Source organism: Ascaphus truei, chromosome 4, assembly GCF_040206685.1.
Source record: "Ascaphus truei isolate aAscTru1 chromosome 4, aAscTru1.hap1, whole genome shotgun sequence".
NCBI lineage: Eukaryota > Metazoa > Chordata > Amphibia > Anura > Ascaphidae > Ascaphus > Ascaphus truei.
In genome coordinates, this window is record NC_134486.1 from 363,934,684 (window position 1) to 363,953,205 (window position 18,522).

The 18,522-nt window shown below is 44.5% G+C and overlaps 1 protein-coding gene across 1 annotated transcript; it reads left to right on the forward strand.

The window, feature by feature from the left end:
• Nucleotides 1–1,800: 1,800 nt before the first annotated feature.
• On the forward strand, nt 1,801–18,330 carry KLF11 (KLF transcription factor 11). The gene is made up of 4 exons (XM_075598348.1): nt 1,801–2,027; nt 7,211–7,471; nt 12,463–13,411; nt 16,435–18,330. The coding sequence occupies exons 1-4, from the start codon at nt 1,845–1,847 to the stop codon at nt 16,731–16,733; spliced, it is 1,692 nt and encodes a 563-aa protein (XP_075454463.1). The 5' UTR covers nt 1,801–1,844; the 3' UTR covers nt 16,734–18,330.
• The last annotated feature ends 192 nt before the right edge of the window (nt 18,331–18,522 follow it).

The following is an 18,522-nucleotide window of genomic DNA, read 5'->3' on the forward strand; positions in this document are numbered from 1 at the left end:
GTAAATACCATGTTAATGAGCGGCGGATAATCCATTCCAACATTGGCTAATGTGTTTCGCGGAATTCTTTGTGATCCATCGGATAACCCAGTCGTTGTAAAACAAAACGACGGATAGAGTGAATCACCTGTACCTACATTTCACACCACTCCGGGTTTGACCCGGAGACTACGGGTTTTGTCCACGGATCTTCGGGCTACAGGTTTACCTAGGTGGCGGCGTTCGGCAGCAGTATGTCCAGGCATCTTCCCCTTCAACTCCTATCAATATGGCCGCACGGAGTCAAATGGCGCCGCATTGCCATGTCAACGCCATGTGATGTCACATCACCTGTTGCCATGACATCACTCAACGCTACGTTGCCATGAACGCGACGCCTCGGTGCCAGAGTCCCGTTGTCATGGCAACTTGATGCCTTGTGATGTTACAGGAGGGCCCCATTAATACGGCGGGTTCCGTTCTGGGGACCCGCCGTAAAGCGAAAATTGCTGTAAAGTGGAACTGGCGATTTTCGTTAGGTGCGCATGCGCTGACCAGCAATGCGCCGTTCTGCGCATGCGCGACAGAAGGAAATCCCTCCATTCTGCGCATGCGCGACCCCTGGCCGGCCCGTTCTACGCATGCGTGGACATGACGGCGACATGGCGGCCCCCTTCTCGACACCGCCATATCGGCGGATCGCCGAAAAGCAGAGTGCCGAGAAGCGGGGCCCTGCTGTATGTCATGGCAATGCGACACGTTGCAGAGGGAGATGCCGGGAGGATGTCAGCGAATGCCTGGAGACGAAGGTAAGCGCTAAATTTTTAAATGTCTCCAGGTAAGGCTGCGTTTATAGTACTGGCTACGGCAACTGTGACGTTGTGCAGCGCCGTAGCAAGTACATGCGATCAGTCGCGGGTGCCCATAGTGGGCGTGACCACGACAGCTGACGTCATGCGGTTGCTGGAAGTCAAAGGATTTTGACATCTTCAGCGATCGGCCCGTGACATCAGTGGCACGTGAGCGGTTCAGCCAATGAGGGCGAACAGCAGACGGCCACGCCTCCGCCACGCCCTCTTGTCTCCTGCACCATAGTGTAGGAAACGCTGTAGGGACAGTGACAGCTGACGTCACGCGGTCGCGTCGCCGTCGCCCTAACTAAAAATGCAGCCTTAGCTTTCAGTAAAAAGTGGCAACCCTGTTTCACATTGACGTTTCACGTCCTGAATGACGGAGAATTTGGCAAGTTTAGCCCCATGGGGGCTGTAAGTACTGTAGGTGTGTTGGGTGTGTTACCATAGCTCCCCTCAATACATTTTTACATTGTGGTCATATATGTGTTACTGATTTTGTATGTACAGCAAAAATAGTTCCTGCATTACATACAGGCCTATTTCTGTGGGGTAACCGAGTTCAGCTGAGCTCTCTGCTGTAAACAGATGATATAGAAACGCAGGCATTTTACTGGCGCTTTTGTTTGACCGTTGCACAGTGACTTTTCAGCGCGAGCCTGCAGGCGGGCTCTCCCCCAGACATCCCCTCCCTGCTTCCCTACTCCTCCTCCCTCCCTCCGCCGAGCGACCTTTCCCCTAGTTTCCCGCTCTCAGTTCACCCGGCCTCTGACAAACTCAGCCGCCGAGTCACTGGGAACGTCCCCGCCCCCTCCCTCCCCGCAGCATGCCGGCTTCACGCGCCGATCACGCTCCCCGGGCGTCTCCTATTGGCTGGAAGAGAGGCCGGCTACGCTGTGATTGGCCGGCGGTCTCCCCCCTCTCATAGAGTGCTATGTCCTCACCTTGCCTCCGCGCCCCCCCTCCTCCTCCTCTCTGTGTGTGTGTGCATGCTGGAGCCAGCCCTCCCCGTGCATGCAAGATGACGAGGTACATCCCCAATGCAAAGAAGGGGAGCTTGTTATTGCTGATGAGCAGCCTGGCTCAGGCAGGCGGCACCAGGACCGGCTGCTGCACCTTCATCCTTTGTTACAGTGTAACAGGCAGACCTGCACCATGCTGCATGTATCCACTTCAGACATGCAGGACTCACCAGCTGTAAGTAGCCCCCCTCTGCTGTGCCCAATCATTCCTTCTGTAGTGTTAACAGTGCATCTCAAAAAAAGAGCTATTGTTAGGTGTATGGAAACCTTCTTCTGTCACTGCATAGCTCTACATAAAGAGTACTGTATGTATTATTATTCTTGTATATATATAGATGGTACATAAACATCATGACAGTAGCCGGCTCTATGCCACTTGTATGCATACCTTAAATATATCAGTGTATTCGATAGTTTAAATATTGCAGCGTTTGGTACAATGATGCTATTTTTGGTATTCACATATTTGAGTGGCTGGTTCGTGGAAATATTGTGTTTGCTGTTTGTGCTCAGTCACTATGTAAAAATATATATTTATTTATTTAACACATGCCAGCATCTCTGATGCGTATCTACTAATGATAGTAGATATGGGGGCAGTAAGGGACGTGTTGGTGTATCTGTGGGTAGTTAGGGGAGCACATCTCTGCACATGAATAAGCCTCTGCTGTTTCTATGTGCAATCTGTGGGGAGGGATGTTGGTCTGTTCTTGCTCATAATACGAAGATTATCAGCTGCTCCTGCAAAATCAGATCTGAGAGCAGGCAACACATTAACTCCTTTTGTGCCAGAGGATGCTACAGAGCCAATCGAGGCAATGAAGTGGGGTAACAAACGCTCTGCCTCCTCCCCACCAGATCTGTTTTTTTTTTGGATGGTCTTTGAGCAAGAAAAAAAAAATCCTGCCCCCAGTAGCTTCCTTCACACTCCTCCTCCTCCTCCTCCTCCTCCTCCTCCCCAGCACATGCCCTGCCCACCTCACATGGCTATTTTAATGCATGACGTCCCATGGAGCTATATTTGGACTGCAAAGCCCCACCCTCTGTGGAGTACAGGAGGGGTGGGATACGGGGAGGGGTGGTAGTAGTAGATTTGCTTAATGCACCTCCCCCAACACATTTGGGGTGGGGCAGTGCTACTGTCAGCATCAACTTCTCAGCTTCCTCCTCCTAACCTGAAATTGAAAAACAACATCATTCTCATCAGACAGGGGGGAGGGGAGGGTGGCAGCCGGGGTTGTTATGGGAGTGAGCAGGGAGTGGTTTCTGTAAACAAAATCTCTCCTCCCCCCACCCCCCCTCTTGCCTTTTTATTAATAGTGATTCAAATTTAGTGTGCTGACCCTGTTGTAACCAAACAATAGATGTGGAACAAAGTAGGACAGATCCATCGAAGAATGTAGCAGTTCACCTAAAATTAGTGGGTCTGTTGGAACTGATGAAATATGTTTATAAAGATTAAGCGCGTGTAGTTTAAATAGTCAAACTCCCGGTAAATGATCAAGACAGTCGGTGTAGTGAAACACGAGCACAGAAAAGTTTATTGGTGATTATTGGTACCACTAGGCCAGTGTTTTTTTTTAACTTTTTTTTGTTAAGGAAGGAATCCTATCATTATATTGTGAAATTCTGAGGATCCCCAACCTCTCTTGATAGTCTCTGAGAACAAAATGCATTGTAAGGAATACACTGATAGAGGGGCTCCTGCTCAGCTGGATATAAATATATACGTACTGGAGGGGTGCTATCCGGGAACTATTAGAACAGTTAATAATTACAAAGAGGGGTTCCCCATGTGATGCACTGAAGAGCCTCCACTAGATGAAAATAAAATATAACTTTTAATTATGATTGAATAAAACAATGCAGGAGAGAACTAAAATAAAATGTTAAAAACTAATAGAGCAGTGAAAACTGTATGACTAACATGATAAGAGTCCAGGGTTTAAGGGCAGAGTGTGGAATAGGGCAGGGGTGCGCAAACTGGGGGACGCTGGAGTGTTCAGGGGGGCGCGGCAATGGCAGAGGCCCCACGCTCGTCCCCATGGCATTAACATTAAATGCCGGGCGATCGCTTGAGGCCTCTGCAACTCTTCTTACCTTTATTCAGATGGCTGGTGTGATGTGTCGCTATGGCAACGACGACGCGGTGTCATGTGACGTCATGTCTTCGTGATGGGGCCACGTGACGTCAAAAATAACTATTGATTATCGGATCTATGTACTGCACGGAGCTTAATGATATTATAACGGCTCCCTAACTAGTCTTGATATATCTATCTAGTTCTATCACATATTCATCTATAGAACTCCCTACTATGCCTTCTGTACTAGCTAGACTATAAAAAAAAAATCACTATCTCTCCGAGACATGCGTCTGTCGCACTCATGACGTCACCACATCAGATGTCGCTAATATCCGACGCGCGCTTCGTTCGACTGAACTTCTTTGGGGGTGAACTTTTTCCCCACTCCCAAAGAAGTTCAGTTGAACGAAACGCGTGTCGTGGTAGCAGTGACATCAGATGTGATGAGTGTGACAGACGCATGTCTCGGAGAGATAAGAGAGATTTTTTTTTAAGTCTAGCTAACACAGCAGCATAGTAGGGCATATATATATATATATATATATATATATATATATATATATATATATATATATATATATATATATATATATATATATATATATGTATATGTATATGTATATGTATATGTATATATATATATATATATATATATATATACACACACAAGCTGCTGCTTCTTCTGCTGCTACTACTACTACTACTTAGGGAGCAGTTATAAAATCATTACAGTACATAGATCCGATATAATGAATAGTTATTTAGATGGTGTGGTCCTGTGCATACACGTTATGTGAGCACTATTTGTAACTCAGCACCTTTATGGTTATTTGTTTTTTTTTCTCACACCAATCACTTAAATATTATTTGTATTCCACTTGATGTTGGTTTAACACTTCATATCCCTTATCCCTTCAGGACTTTCTTACTAGCACAATAGCCCTCTAGGATATTTCTTGTGTGACTCAGACCCTATGCCACACCCTCTGCCCTTACGCCTTGGACTCTATCATGTTTACATGCTCCATTAGCTCTTAACATTTTATTTTAGTTCTCTCCTGTATTGTTTTATTTAATAATAATTTAAAGTTATATTTTATTTTCATCTAGTGGAGGCTCTTGAGTGCATCATATTGGGAACCCCTCTTTGTAATTATTAACTGCATTTTGAGGAACCCCAACCCTCTGTAATAGCGCGTCTGAGATCAGATGCATTGTAAGGAACCCCAACCCTGTCTAATGGCACGTTTGAGATCAGATGCATTGTAAGGAACCCCAACCCTCTCTAATAGCGCGTCTAAGATCAGAAGCATTGCATTTTCTAATTGCTACGAATCCTTTAGGGATGCCTGGGGAACCCAAGGGTTCCTAGGAACCCCTGTTGAAAAACACTGCATTAAGCATGTTCATTTATCTTCATATCTTACCTACTTTTCATCACCATTGTATGTTTCTCCTTTTATTGAGACTGCGCATTAGCTCTGAAAGCCCCTGTTTGTTTTCTGGATAAGACTCAAAGGTCGCATGTTATGGGTGACTGGCCCATCCCTTTCTTCCCCTATCTCGACAAACCTCATGACCCTTCTCTACATTATCTGCACCCACTGCCAAATCGACCTGTGGCAAAAATGATTGTTCGCTGAACGCTTGTGAGGCAATGACCGGTTAAACATATGTACACATGGTAACAATTTACATGTTAAGCGATTGTCTCTCATCCCAGTTCTGCTGCACCGTAGATCCCAGCGGCATCTTGAAAATAAATGCTAATGAACATATAACCGAATCTTCAGGCTGCAGCAGAGATAAGGAGAGAAAATAAAAATAAAAATATCGTATCTGGAAAGCACAATCAGCTTTTGTTGAAAGGTTGCGTCCACAAAATGTGTGTTTGCCAAGAATTGTCAAGGGCCCCCACCTGATTCGAACACGAGCTGTGTGTGATTATCAGTGATAAAGGACAAGAAGATGCCTGAATCTCTGATAAGAGAATCCTTGAATTGTAGCACTCGGCAGTGCCATGTTGATACAGGTCACCTGAGGACGTGTAGAGCTGCATGTGCTGTGAACATTACACGGCTGTGAGCAGGCATTCTCTCTCTTGTTGTCTGCTGGTGCTGCTGACATCATTATTTTAAGCTTCCAAATAAATTCTCTTGCAGTGCAGCCATAAAATGTAAAAGTGCTTTATTGATGGTCTGATAATGTAACTTGCTAACCATAACCAAAACATGTTGTTTACTTTACAGCCTTTTTTTAATTATTATTGTTTTTGGCTCTTGTACGCAGACACCTTTTTTTTTGTTTTGTTTGCATTGGTCTTAAAGCAAGGGTGGTGCAACTGCAGTCCTCAAGGGCCACCAACAGGTCAGGTTTTCAGGATATCCCTGCTTCAGCACAGGTGGCCCAATCAGTGGCCACTTGGAGCTTGTGCTGCGCGCAGTGCCCCTCAGTCACTGCCACGACCGGTAACCGCGCTCCCAGCATGCTTTTATAGCGGGACCGCTAAGCGGGATTAGGGGCTCACTGTCGCGCTGCTCAGTGTGGCCTGCGCGAGGACGGGGGGCACAGAGCAAGTGTCCGAGGTGTGCAAAGGCTGGGGGAGGGAGGCGGAGCGCTCTATTCAGACATTTATAAATATAAATAAAAAATTGGGGGAGGAGTGTGTCAGTGTGTCAGTGTGTCACAGATACAGTGTGACACAGAGCTGCTGACTGTGGGGCAGCCGGTACGCAGCCCTCAACTAAAAATTCTGCCTGGCTCCTAAATATTGTATCTTTTTGTTCACTCATGACTTAATTTAGCAGGCACTGTACCTATTTCTTATGCTCTGTATCCATTGTACCTGTGTCTGCCTCAATCTGGGGCAGAGGAGAACTCCACTGCTCGTCTCCCATCGGTTGAAGCTCAGAACCTTCAGCTCATTACTGCACTTTGCAGATCAATGACTGATTTGATAAATGATCAGCCGTTGTATAGGGAATGTATAACTACTTATATTTTATGTATATTCAAATAACTCCAGGAATAAAGGTGCACTATTGGTAAAGACATGATCTTTACATATAATATATTACCTGTGATACAGCACCTTCATAGATGGCGTTCACTTGCTTGTAAGCTCATGTACCTCACTTTGACAGAGGAGCTAAAGTGTACAGTACCTTTTTTTCATGTGCCCTGCTGGAGGGTCTGTACAACTATTGCACCTTTAAGACAGACATGTTGAACTCTCATTAACATGTGGATTTAAATCTCTGATTCTCCGTAGTTCGACTTCATGGACATCTGTGAGTCCATACTGGGACGGAAACGACATGACAGCGAGAGGTCTACATGTAGCACCTTAGAACAGAACGACATTGAAGCGGTTGAAGCCCTGGTGTGTATGAGCTCATGGGGTCAGAGATCGCAGAAAGGTGACGTCTTGAAGATGAGGCCGCTCACTCCCGCTTCTGACTCCTCCGATTTTACCATGCAGTGTGAGCCTGCACCTCCGCTGCCTAAAGATTACCACTCTCTCTCTACCCTGGTAAGAATAAATGCATCTACATATTATTAATGTGTGTGTGTGTGTGTGTGTGTGTGTGTGTGTGTGTGTGTATGTCATGGCTTTAAGTGCCAGCAAGGCCTGCTGCATGCAATCAACATCACATATATATGGATCGTGTTTCGTTTGGATATTCTTCCAGTGTTTCATTGTTACAGAGAAAAGTGAATGTCAAGTAGTTTTAGGGCCTCTAAAAAATAAAAATTAAAATACATAAATACCAGTATTGTGATTTGTTGTTTTCTTTTCAGAACAGTTACGTATTGCAACATATTAATGCAACTCATAAATTGTCTGACTGTTCTTTCCTGAGTGCCCCTTAAAGAAAGTACATATTATTATGTATATGTAAATGGTGGTTGGCTTCCTTTGCTGCTGTAGAGGCTCCTTTGTATTGACCAAGAATATCCAGCAGAGTTAAATTAATCTGAACCATTGTGTCGGAGATGCCAACCTCAAAGTACCAAAATAAGCGAGATTTGAGCATTTTGGATAATAAAAAAAATCAAAATGACACTTCAATAGAAACGTTGTTGATTTTTACCAGCGAGGCTCCATAGAAGTCTGAGAAAGCAAATGCTAAAGATCCGTAAAACTAACACCAAATAAGAGAACGTTGACCGGTTTGCATTTAATTTAGTGGGGAAAACAGAACAATATTGAAGGGGTCCTGATATTTGAACGTGCAATCCCACGTATCCATCCAAAAAAATGGCCGTTTGTAAAAACAATAAATTAAAAAAAATCTAACGATCCTTAAACTAAATTGACAGAGCTGAACGCAAAGAAGTTGCTTCTTTTGTGTCTCTGAAAAATGAATGACTAATTGTATTTCTAAGGGGCCTCTGAATGGGGAAGTGTGTGTCAACCAAGTGTTTTAGTTACTCTCTGCTTGTCCTTCTGGCCAATATAGATAGGGGGGGAGGGTGGCCTTGGCTGTGCAAACTCTTGTCTGATGTCACTGTCCAACAAAAGGGAGTAAGTAGCCAGAGGAAATTACACCCCTCCCATTTCCCCCGCTCACCATGTTTACAAACCTAATTTTAAAATGATTTTAAAACACTTAAGTGTCAGATTTAAAAATTAAAAAAGGCATCACGTACCCAGGTGTAACCTCTTAAACGTGTCACTGCCATTACTACACTTTGGTCCCAGTAGGGACTACCCCTTTAAAGAATTAATTAGTGCACGCCGTAACAAACGCCAAACAGTTGTGGACATATATACTCAAATCCTTTATTTTTACATAGCCCTTGTGATGCCACTTGTGCATACGAAGAAAAATTGCAGTTTTGGCGATCAGTAGTGGTTCTGTAGAACTGACGGTTAGTATACCGTTTGATATAAAAACTCCTAACTTTCAAAACACGTGGCCCCCGTATATATTTGCAAAAGGGTTGATAATTGATTGATTGATTGATGATTGGCAGAAATTAATACCATCAGGTCTGCAGGGGGCAAATCCACGGGGAGAGTACAAAGTGTAGATTTAACCAGGGGTGCAGCAGAAAGATGGAGCAAGAGTCCGGATCCAAAGTCGGGGGAGGAATAAAGGAGGACACCGGATACTGGACTGGAACCAGGATAAGAGCCGGATTGGAGCAAGGCAAGCTCGAGGCAATAACTTGTTTGCTACTAAAGGGCAAGAACACAATAACAGGGGCAGAAACAAGCAGCAACACAACCTGCTCCAGCCAGGTAGAATGAAAGTTGTGCTGCCTTGAGGTGAGGGACAGGTGGCTTCTTATAAAGTAGAAGTGTGTGCTGTATCCTGCACAGCTGACTTAACGAGCTGCCAGGAATGCAGCAGTCCCTGTGTGGGGGTCTTGACAGTACCGCCCCCTCTACGGGGTGGAAGCATGTGGGAAAGACCTTCACCAGGGATCTTGGTGCCATAGCATTACAGCATATGCACCTCTTGAAACAGGACCGTCTCTGACGGGTAGCAGACTTGAAACAGGACCGTCTCTGACGGGTAGCAGACTTGAAACAGGACCGTCTCTGACAGGTATCAGACTTAAAGAAAAAACGTCATTGACGGTTAGTGGACTTGACGTAAATCTCTCGCTTATGGGTAACAGATTTGAAGCGAGACCATCTCTAACGGGTGGCAGACTTGAGGCAAGATCGTTCCTTTGCGACTACAACCTCTGACAGTTCTAGTAACGAAGGCAAGAAGGACGAGTTCAGTACTTCCGAAGTAGTGTCCCTGAAAGCTCTGATTTGATAGCATCATAGAAGGACTCGGATGACATCACAGGTATCGTTAACACTGAAGCCACCTTGGAGTGTCAGGATGCATGAACACATACTCCCTCAGCCTATATATAAGAAGCCACCTGTCCTTCACCTCAAGGCTTGACAAACTTACAGGTCTGCAGGGGGAAAATCCACTGGGAGAGTACAAAGTGTAGATTGAACCAGGGGTGCAGCAGAAAGCTGGAGCAAGAGTTCGGATCCAAAGTCAAGGCAGGAACAAAGGAGAACACAAGAAACTGGACACAGGATACCGGACTGGAACCAGGAGAAGAGCAGGATTGGCGCAAAGACTGAGCAAGGCAAGCTAAAGGCAATAACTAGTTTATTACTAAAGGGCAAGAACACGAGAAAACAATAACAGGTGCAGAAACCAGGGCAAAATAACAGGTGCAGAAACCAGGGCAAAATAACAGGTGCAGAAACCAGGGCAAAACAACCTGCTCCAGCCAGGTAGAATGAAAAGTTGTGAAGCCCCGAGGTGAGGGACAGGTGACTTCTTATATATAGTATAAGGGAGTTTGTACTGTAACCTGCACAGCTGACTGTTCATGATCTGCCAGGAATGCAGCAGTCCCTGGGCGTGGGCCCTGACAGATACAATACTTCTAAAGTAGTAGAGGGGACATTTTTTAAAATTTAATTTAAGACCGTTGCATGATGTTTTCCTGGCTGTGCTGTTTGCTTCCTCAATTTGCTATCGTAACCTTCTCCCTTCTGAGATCTTGCTATTAAGCTAGGTTATGTGGGGTCACATTTGCCTTATTAGCTTTAAACCCATTACTTTGTGTCAACTGGACCTGCAAAGCAAAGGGGCTTATTCACAAAAATCTTTCAAACTATTTTCTATTCGGTTTGTAATATAGTCTGTGTGGCAATAAACCTTTCATAAAATGACCATGTTTTGTTTGTTTCAATAAATGCTTTAATCTGTGCAGCATTCGTTCCATGACTCAGCCAATGAGGGCGATCCTGCCGGGTGGCGTCAGGGCCGTCTTTCCCTTTCCCCCTGCAGCTCATCACAGCTGCACGCGCCGCCAGCCTGGCAGACGCACGTGCAGCGCCGACACAGGGGCCTCAGCCTTGGGCTGTGATTATACCAGAAATCGCTGGCGACGCCGTGCAGCTTCAAAACAATAAAATCCAATGAAAGCGCACATACCAGTTGCGACATAAGCGCCGCAATGAACTGCAACGCTTCTGTCTCATGAAGAGATTTGAGATTGTTTTTCACAGGCGACGCCCGCGTCACATGATTCGCACGGCCAATCACAGTGCATCTTAAACAAAATAACTGCACGTCTCCTCTGCAGTAGTGCTACAAATCGCTATTGCATGTGCACATGTCGCCTGGCGACGTCACTACGATAACGTCACCGGATCGCTCTGCAGTTTCTGGTATAATTGAGGTCTTAAGCTGCACTCCTAGCTCCAGTAATAGAGATAACAACTATTGTGGTTAAAGGGATAGTGATGTAAATGATACATTATAACGGCAAGCTGGTGTTATGAATCTTCTAGGAACTGCTTTATAATTTAATCCTAAAGACTGCAACATAGGGATATCCATGTCCTGCATTCTCTGTCCCAAAAGCAGGTGTGCCATTTGGTTTTGGTAGTATTTATCGTTCGTATGCTTAGACATGGCTTGTCCAATGTTGGCTGAAAACCTATTATACATCCTAAATGTTAAATAAAATGTTACAAATGTTCAGACGGTACAGCAATGATTGATACTCACGCTATTTAAGGGGGCCGTTCAATGAAGCAGAATAAACAAAAAAAAAATAACTACATTCACCATCACACATCATACTCCCCTTTTAATCAACACACACTCCACATTGATCTCTGCTCAGACAGCACACTCACCCTCTTAATCATAAATATCGCTTGTTCAACACCACGCGCCTTCCTCCACCCCACACCAAGCATTCTCCTCTCCCTCCTCCCATTGCAAAGCCCTCACTCCTTCCCTCCCATCTTCCAACACACACTTTAAGCATGTGAGCTGCCCAACGAGCATGTACTGCACTGTCGAGATGGAGAGGCTCCCGTTCTGCCCTCTGTGCTGGGGAGAGAGAGAAGCGTGGCAGCCGCCACGTCTCCAGGCATTGTGGGATGTGCCCATTGAGCAGCCAGCAGAGTTTTTTTTTTTCTTTTGGGGCCGTGGTACCCCTGGCAGAAGGTCGCGACACAGCAGGGTTCCCCGCCACCCTGGTTAAAAAACACTGCTTTAAAGTAACGGTTTCATTTATTGGCAGAATGAGCTGCATTTTTCCGAGAGCACCGATTTCAAGCATATTTGTTTGACTAATGATCGCACCATAGTTACTTAGCAAGCAAAGATAAGGGCAAAACTAACAATGTAGGCCCATAGATATCAAGGCAAATGTGGTACGATTCTGGGCCAAACAACTGTACCGTATGTATCAAAGAAAAATCAATATTGGTGTGTGTATAAAGTGTGTGTGTGTGTGTGTGTGTGTGTGTGTGTGTGTGTGTGTGTATGTATATATAATATATCACACAGATCGGCATTTTTGTACTTTTAAAAGATCTATTCTTGCTCTTTGCAACACTGTTTTTATTTTTAAATATGTATTTTCAAATTTGAAGTGTCCGGGAGACTAAAATGGAGCTCTTTAGGAGAGGCTGAACTATTGATGATGACCTGATTTATTGTATTTAACATTTGACATTATTTTGCTTTCCAGTGCATGACTCCACCACACAGCCCTGATTTTGTGGAACCGTGCACAACGCTCCCGGCTGCCTCCCACGCCACGTATTCCAAGCCGGCGACCGTCATGTCGAACAGCTCGCGATGTTCAGTCGCCTCTGCAAACACGTTCAGACCATTGGTTTCAAGTGTCCACAGACTGTCTTCTCAAGGGCCAGAAGTGTCTGACAGTCCTCAGCCATGCAGGGCGATGGCCACGAGCGTGATACGCCACACAGCCGACAGCCCTGCTTTCCACTGCATTCCTGTGCCTCCATTGACACCCGGTGACAGCACCTCCCTACAGAGGTGGGAAGTCAAACAATGCAAACCCAACAAGGACACACATCCCTCGGAGAGCCTGATTAGGAACTCCTCACCCCTGCACCTTCCTCAGTCCATTAATTCCTTTCCTAACAGAAACGCCGGCAGCCAGCAGCTGGTTAACGCACAGATGCACTCGCCAATTAAATGTGAACTTGATCACTCAAATGACGTTAACCAGTTCATGTCTGTTCCTGTTTCCAGTCCTTCAGTTCTTTGCCAGATGATTCCAGTTAGTGGACAAGCGGGTGTTATTTCCGCCTTCATAAGGCCCCCTGTTCAGCCTGTTTGCAGTACTGTTAAGCCGATCCTGCCCCAGGCAGCACCGATCTCCCAGTCAGTGCTCATGGGGACTCCTATGTCTCAGGGCACTGTCATGTTCGTCCTCCCTCAAGGAACAGTCACGCACCAACCTCACCAGTGCTCACAGACTCTAATGACTGTAGGGAACACCAAGTTACTGCCTCTTGCACCTGCCCCCGTGTTTATCGCTTCAGGGCAGTGCAGCCCTCCGCAAATGGACTTCTCCAGAAGGCGTAACTATGTCTGCAATTTTCCCAGCTGCAGGAAGACCTACTTCAAAAGTTCTCACCTCAAAGCACACCTTCGCACGCACACAGGTGAGGCATGTGAAAGAGAACGTGTGTGTTTATGATATTGATTATTTCTTAGTTCTGGCTCCCTAAAAAACCTACATATATTCCATGTTGAGTTTGCCTGTTACCCACCTATAACTTATGACAAAACCCATTGGAATAGTTCATCCAGGCAGTTAGGTTCTTTAATGTTTAAACAGGGCCAGAGGGTGACTTGTAATACAAAAGTATAATTAATACTAACATGACATTAACAGATACAGGCATTTGTAGAGGAGCACTGCTTCTTTGGAGCAGTATTTCTTTACACCTTTAGTCGCCTTAACCTCTTTCCTATTGGAAAACTTAAAGTAGCCTCAATCAGCTGCCATGTCTGATATGTTGATTTCGTAGGGTGCCTACAAACGCACAGTAACCGCCAACATGAGTAATAATGTAAAAAAAAAACAAGGCGTTTTATTTGATGGGTTTTATTTGAATTGGAGGAATTTAAAAGGCAACCAAGGTTGAGATCTGCATCTGAGAGAGCTCCGATAGTATCTCTTCCCTAGAAATGTTAGTTGGTTGGAGTGTGTTGTGATGCTCCAACACATCGCGCGGGAGCTGCTAAAAAGTTCAAACTCGCATTTTTTCTCAAAAGTGGCTATTCTAGTAGCTCCGATTAGATTATCGGAGCCCTGGAATTGCGATATCGAAGATTCGTCTCTCCAGCCCACTGGGTCACGAGATGGGATCTGAGTGCAGCATTTTTCCTGTATCGGATTGATGCCGGGAGTCTCCGGAGCTGATGCACATTAATACCAGCACCAGAGACCCCCGACTTCCATCCGATGCAATTCAAATACATTTACAAGCAGCTTCATAACCTTAGCGGCTAACCGCTAAGGCAATGAAGGGGTTGCCTATCAGTGCCAGGTTTATTGTGGGTAGCGGGGGTGGGAGAAGGTGGTATTTGGCCCATGGTGGGTGTTTTAGGCCTACCGGCTGGGTAGCAGAGGTGGTTTACCCCTTCATTACCATGGCGGTTCCCAGCGCTGTGGTAGTGAAGGGGTTACCTCCTCCCGCAACCTTCCCGGCAGACCTAACCACCCACCCAGCAGCAACTACCCCCTTCATCCACTCCCTCTGCCCCCAATAAACAGGCTTTCCAGGTTTAACCCCTTCATTGCCTTTGTGGCTAACCGCTAATGTAATGAAGCTTTTTTTATTTTAATTCTAGTACTAGTGTAAGGGAGCTAGGGGTCTCCTGAGCTGAACAGCATTGATTTCAGGTCCGGAGACCCCCTGCTTCCTGAGTTACAGGCTCAGTTATGGGGTGCCGGTATCCTCATGCAATGTTTAAATCTCCCGCGTCACATGACCTGGACATTTAAACGTATAGGCGATACCGGCACCCCATACCGGGGCCTGTAACTCAGGAAGCATGGGGTCGCCGAACCTGAAATCAACGCGGTTCTGCTCTGGAGACCCCCTGCTCCCCGCACACTAGTATTTGAATAAAATCACTGCGATCGCCTGTGAGAGCTGTGCAGGGAGAGGCGTATCTCCCTGTACAGCTCAGGTTGCAAGAACATTGCACGGGGAGAACTTGGAAAAAATCTGAGATCACTTTGCTGCTTCGCTGTACGGTTTTGGCATTTTCCTAACGGTTTCAGAGGGTTTCAGATTCTTTCTGAATACCGTGATAACTCAAATGACAAACCGTTCAGCGGGAACATGCCACATTTTCTAGGTAGCACCAAAGTCATCGAAGCTTCTAGAATACATAGAAATGATACACTGAAAGAGGGTGGCCTACAAAGCTTCATATGAAAACACGTGCTTGAGGAATGCTATCCAGGAACTACTAGAGCGATTCATTGTTATAAAGAAGGGTTCCACATATGATGCACTCAGGAACCTACGCAAGATAAACTATAACTTTTAATTATTAAGTAACAGAAACTAGGAGAGGGTGAAAATAAAATGTTAAAGCTAATGGAGCAGCGACTGTATGACTAGCATGATAGTCCACAGCGTAAGGGCAGACAGTGTGACATGGGATCTGCATCACACACACAATCCTAGAGTACTAATGTGTTAAGTGCTAGTAGGAAAGTCCTGAAGGGATCAATTATATAAAGCCAACCTCGAGTGGAAGGAAGTGATATTTAGGTGATGAAAGTGAGAACAACAAATAACCATAAACAGTGCTGAATTACAAATGGTGCTCACACAATGTATACACAGGACCACAACACTATCTCAATAACTAATCGTAATATCGGACCTATGTGCTGCATGGAGCTTAATCGTGTTATAACTTCTCCCTAAGTAGTCTGCATTGTATCCGTACACCTGCAGATCATTTCTCTAATATATTTGTATATAGCTGCCCTGCTATAACTGCTCTATTAACTAGACTCATAAATCACTCTGTCGCTCTGAAACATGATGTCACTACTACCTGACGCGCGTTTTGTTCGACTGAACTTCAGGGGTGAGCGGATACCTGCTGTTCTCCGATATTTGTACACCTTAATTTCACTGACATGAATTGTGCTGTCACCCGACAGTTAAAAACTCAAATGTCTTGTTTTGTATTAATACCGTGCAAAAGTTGGTTAATATTTGAGTTGTTTTCACAACAAGTGAAACATTGTATAGTATTGTTTGCAAATCAGTATAAAGGCAAGATGTGGATCTGCTCTTTCTAGGACCGCTAATCAGCCACTAATAGGACATTTATCTTGGTACTGTATATGACTAGAAGCAGAAGTGGCTAATTTTTAGGGAGCTTGGTCCATACAGTGTCTCGTAAGATCCCCCTTGTTGATTCTTTGGCTGCAACCCTGTATGAGCCCTTAGGTTGGTAATGAAACCTTTGCTGCATTTCAGGCCACTCTGTATGCAAAGCGGTTAATAAACGAATCCAAACGGCCGCAGCTGTTTCTCCAAATATCCAGTTTAGAAACCCCTGATTTATTCCCTCGTTCACCGCTATATTTTTTCTCTGACCAAACAATTGGGCAAAGTGCTCATGGACTGTTTTCTTCTTCTTCTTGCAGGAGAAAAGCCTTTCAGCTGTAACTGGGAAGGCTGCGATAAGAAGTTTGCACGCTCAGATGAACTGTCCCGCCATCGGAGAACTCACACAGGCGAGAAGAAGTTCGCTTGCCCGGTGTGTGACCGCAGATTTATGCGGAGCGATCACTTGACCAAGCATGCGAGGCGGCACTTGACCACCAAGAAAATACCTACCTGGCAGACAGAAGTTGGGAAGTTGAACAGAATCGCTGCTTCGGACAAAACAAGAAATGCCGGCCCTTCTTTAAGCATGCTCGTATCCACGCCTGCATCGGTGTAAAAAGTGCATGAGCGAAAAGACTCACGTCAAGCCTTTTCACACATGTTCTGAAGCACCATTGACTCAAAACACAAAGATTTAACAATGCAAATTTTTTTATACAATGTCAAGCCACATTTTTGTTTTTTCTTTTTCTTTCCAATAAGGGTTCCTTCCCTATCCAGTTTGACACTGCGTTACACAAATTCTGACTTATTATACACATTTATAAAATGTAAGTTACTGGCCTCGCAGCAGAACCTGGCAATAATCGGGTTTGTGTCCAAGTGAGCCTGTATCGTGGTTTAAAAGTAGAATGAGATATTTTCTCTACTTTTTATAACTATTTTTTTGTATAAATAATATTTCTTGTTTTTTCAAAAATTAGGACTTATGTGATGACCGTGGGGGGGGTTGTAGAGCAGACCAGAAAATAAATAAATGGCTATTTTCAGATGTGAATATTCTCAGCGCTGGGATAAGGGCATATGCGAGTGTTTATATTGAATAAGACCCTTGGAGAAAGGGAAATAGCACAGCAAATATCTTGTAAAATCACTGGGAATTTATCAATGTTGTACAATCCTATGGTGGAAACTTTATTTTAAAGCTTGGACAATCTTGTAACTCAATTCTGCCTTTTCTCTCGTGTCGGTCAGTGTTTACAGTTTATATTGTAATCGAATAAAAAAAATTAAAAAAAATAACCCATGTCCAGAAGTTGTAAATTTCGACTTAAAACAGAGTTCACACCCGCAACCACGCAACCAGGGTAAAACAACATTGATGAATCCACCCTGTACATTTATCAAAGGGAATTTGAGATGGCTTATTTAAAAAGTATATTGCACTATTCTATAGTATGTAAAGTTTTACCTTATTTTATTGTCTTGTATGTATTAAATCTGTCTACTTTTTTTTTTTTTCTTTTACATACATTTAATGGAAAATTATTATTGTGCAAATTTAGCCCAGAGGCTCACAGCATAGCGCACAACACACTGCACTCCTGTGTCGCGTGTGTGCAGGGGCTGACGGGTTGTTACCGTGTATGACTTATGAGGTCTAATGATATGTTTAATGTGCTAAATCTTGGTGACTCATGCCTTAAAATCAAACTAAGCCGTTTTCAATCTTTCCAGGGATTGCATTTTCTTTTCTAGTGGGAACTCTAAAAATAAAGGATGAGTGGCCAACCTTTGTTTTTTCCACCTCAATGATAATGAAAAGTGTATGTACTTTCACATTTTGTCGAACAACCAGCTTTGAAAATGTCGACATATACGAGAAAATGTAAACACAAGGGCTGGAAAAAGCACTCTAGAATTCAGGAGATAATGGTTGCAAAGATTTCCAGGATAAACCTTTCAAAAATGTGTGTGTATATAATATATATTTTTTTAAATAAGGCATCAATAACCAGGTTTTCGCCTATTAATCATATCATTATTGTTTGTTCACTTTTTAACCCCTTATGGTGAAGAGCCCCTCCTAAAGTCTCAAGCTTATGCACAAGTCAACCTTGTACGATTGATCTGTTGGTATCACAGCCCACAAACCATCTTTGGCCTTCTGTGAGACTGCACCTAAGCTGAAATAAAATGATCACTGTACTCGCTATACTCTTCTTTGTTGTTGCCTTGTGCTTTGAATGCTAATCATGCACCCAATTGATGCTTTCCCTACATTTTTTTGTCTTCGGTCTTGGAATGCTCCAAATGTCGCCTTGCTTTGTGTTCAAGCCTTACTACTGCTGGGTGTCCATCGTCTGTAACATCTGCACATAGTAAATTGAGTGAAACAGTAAGAA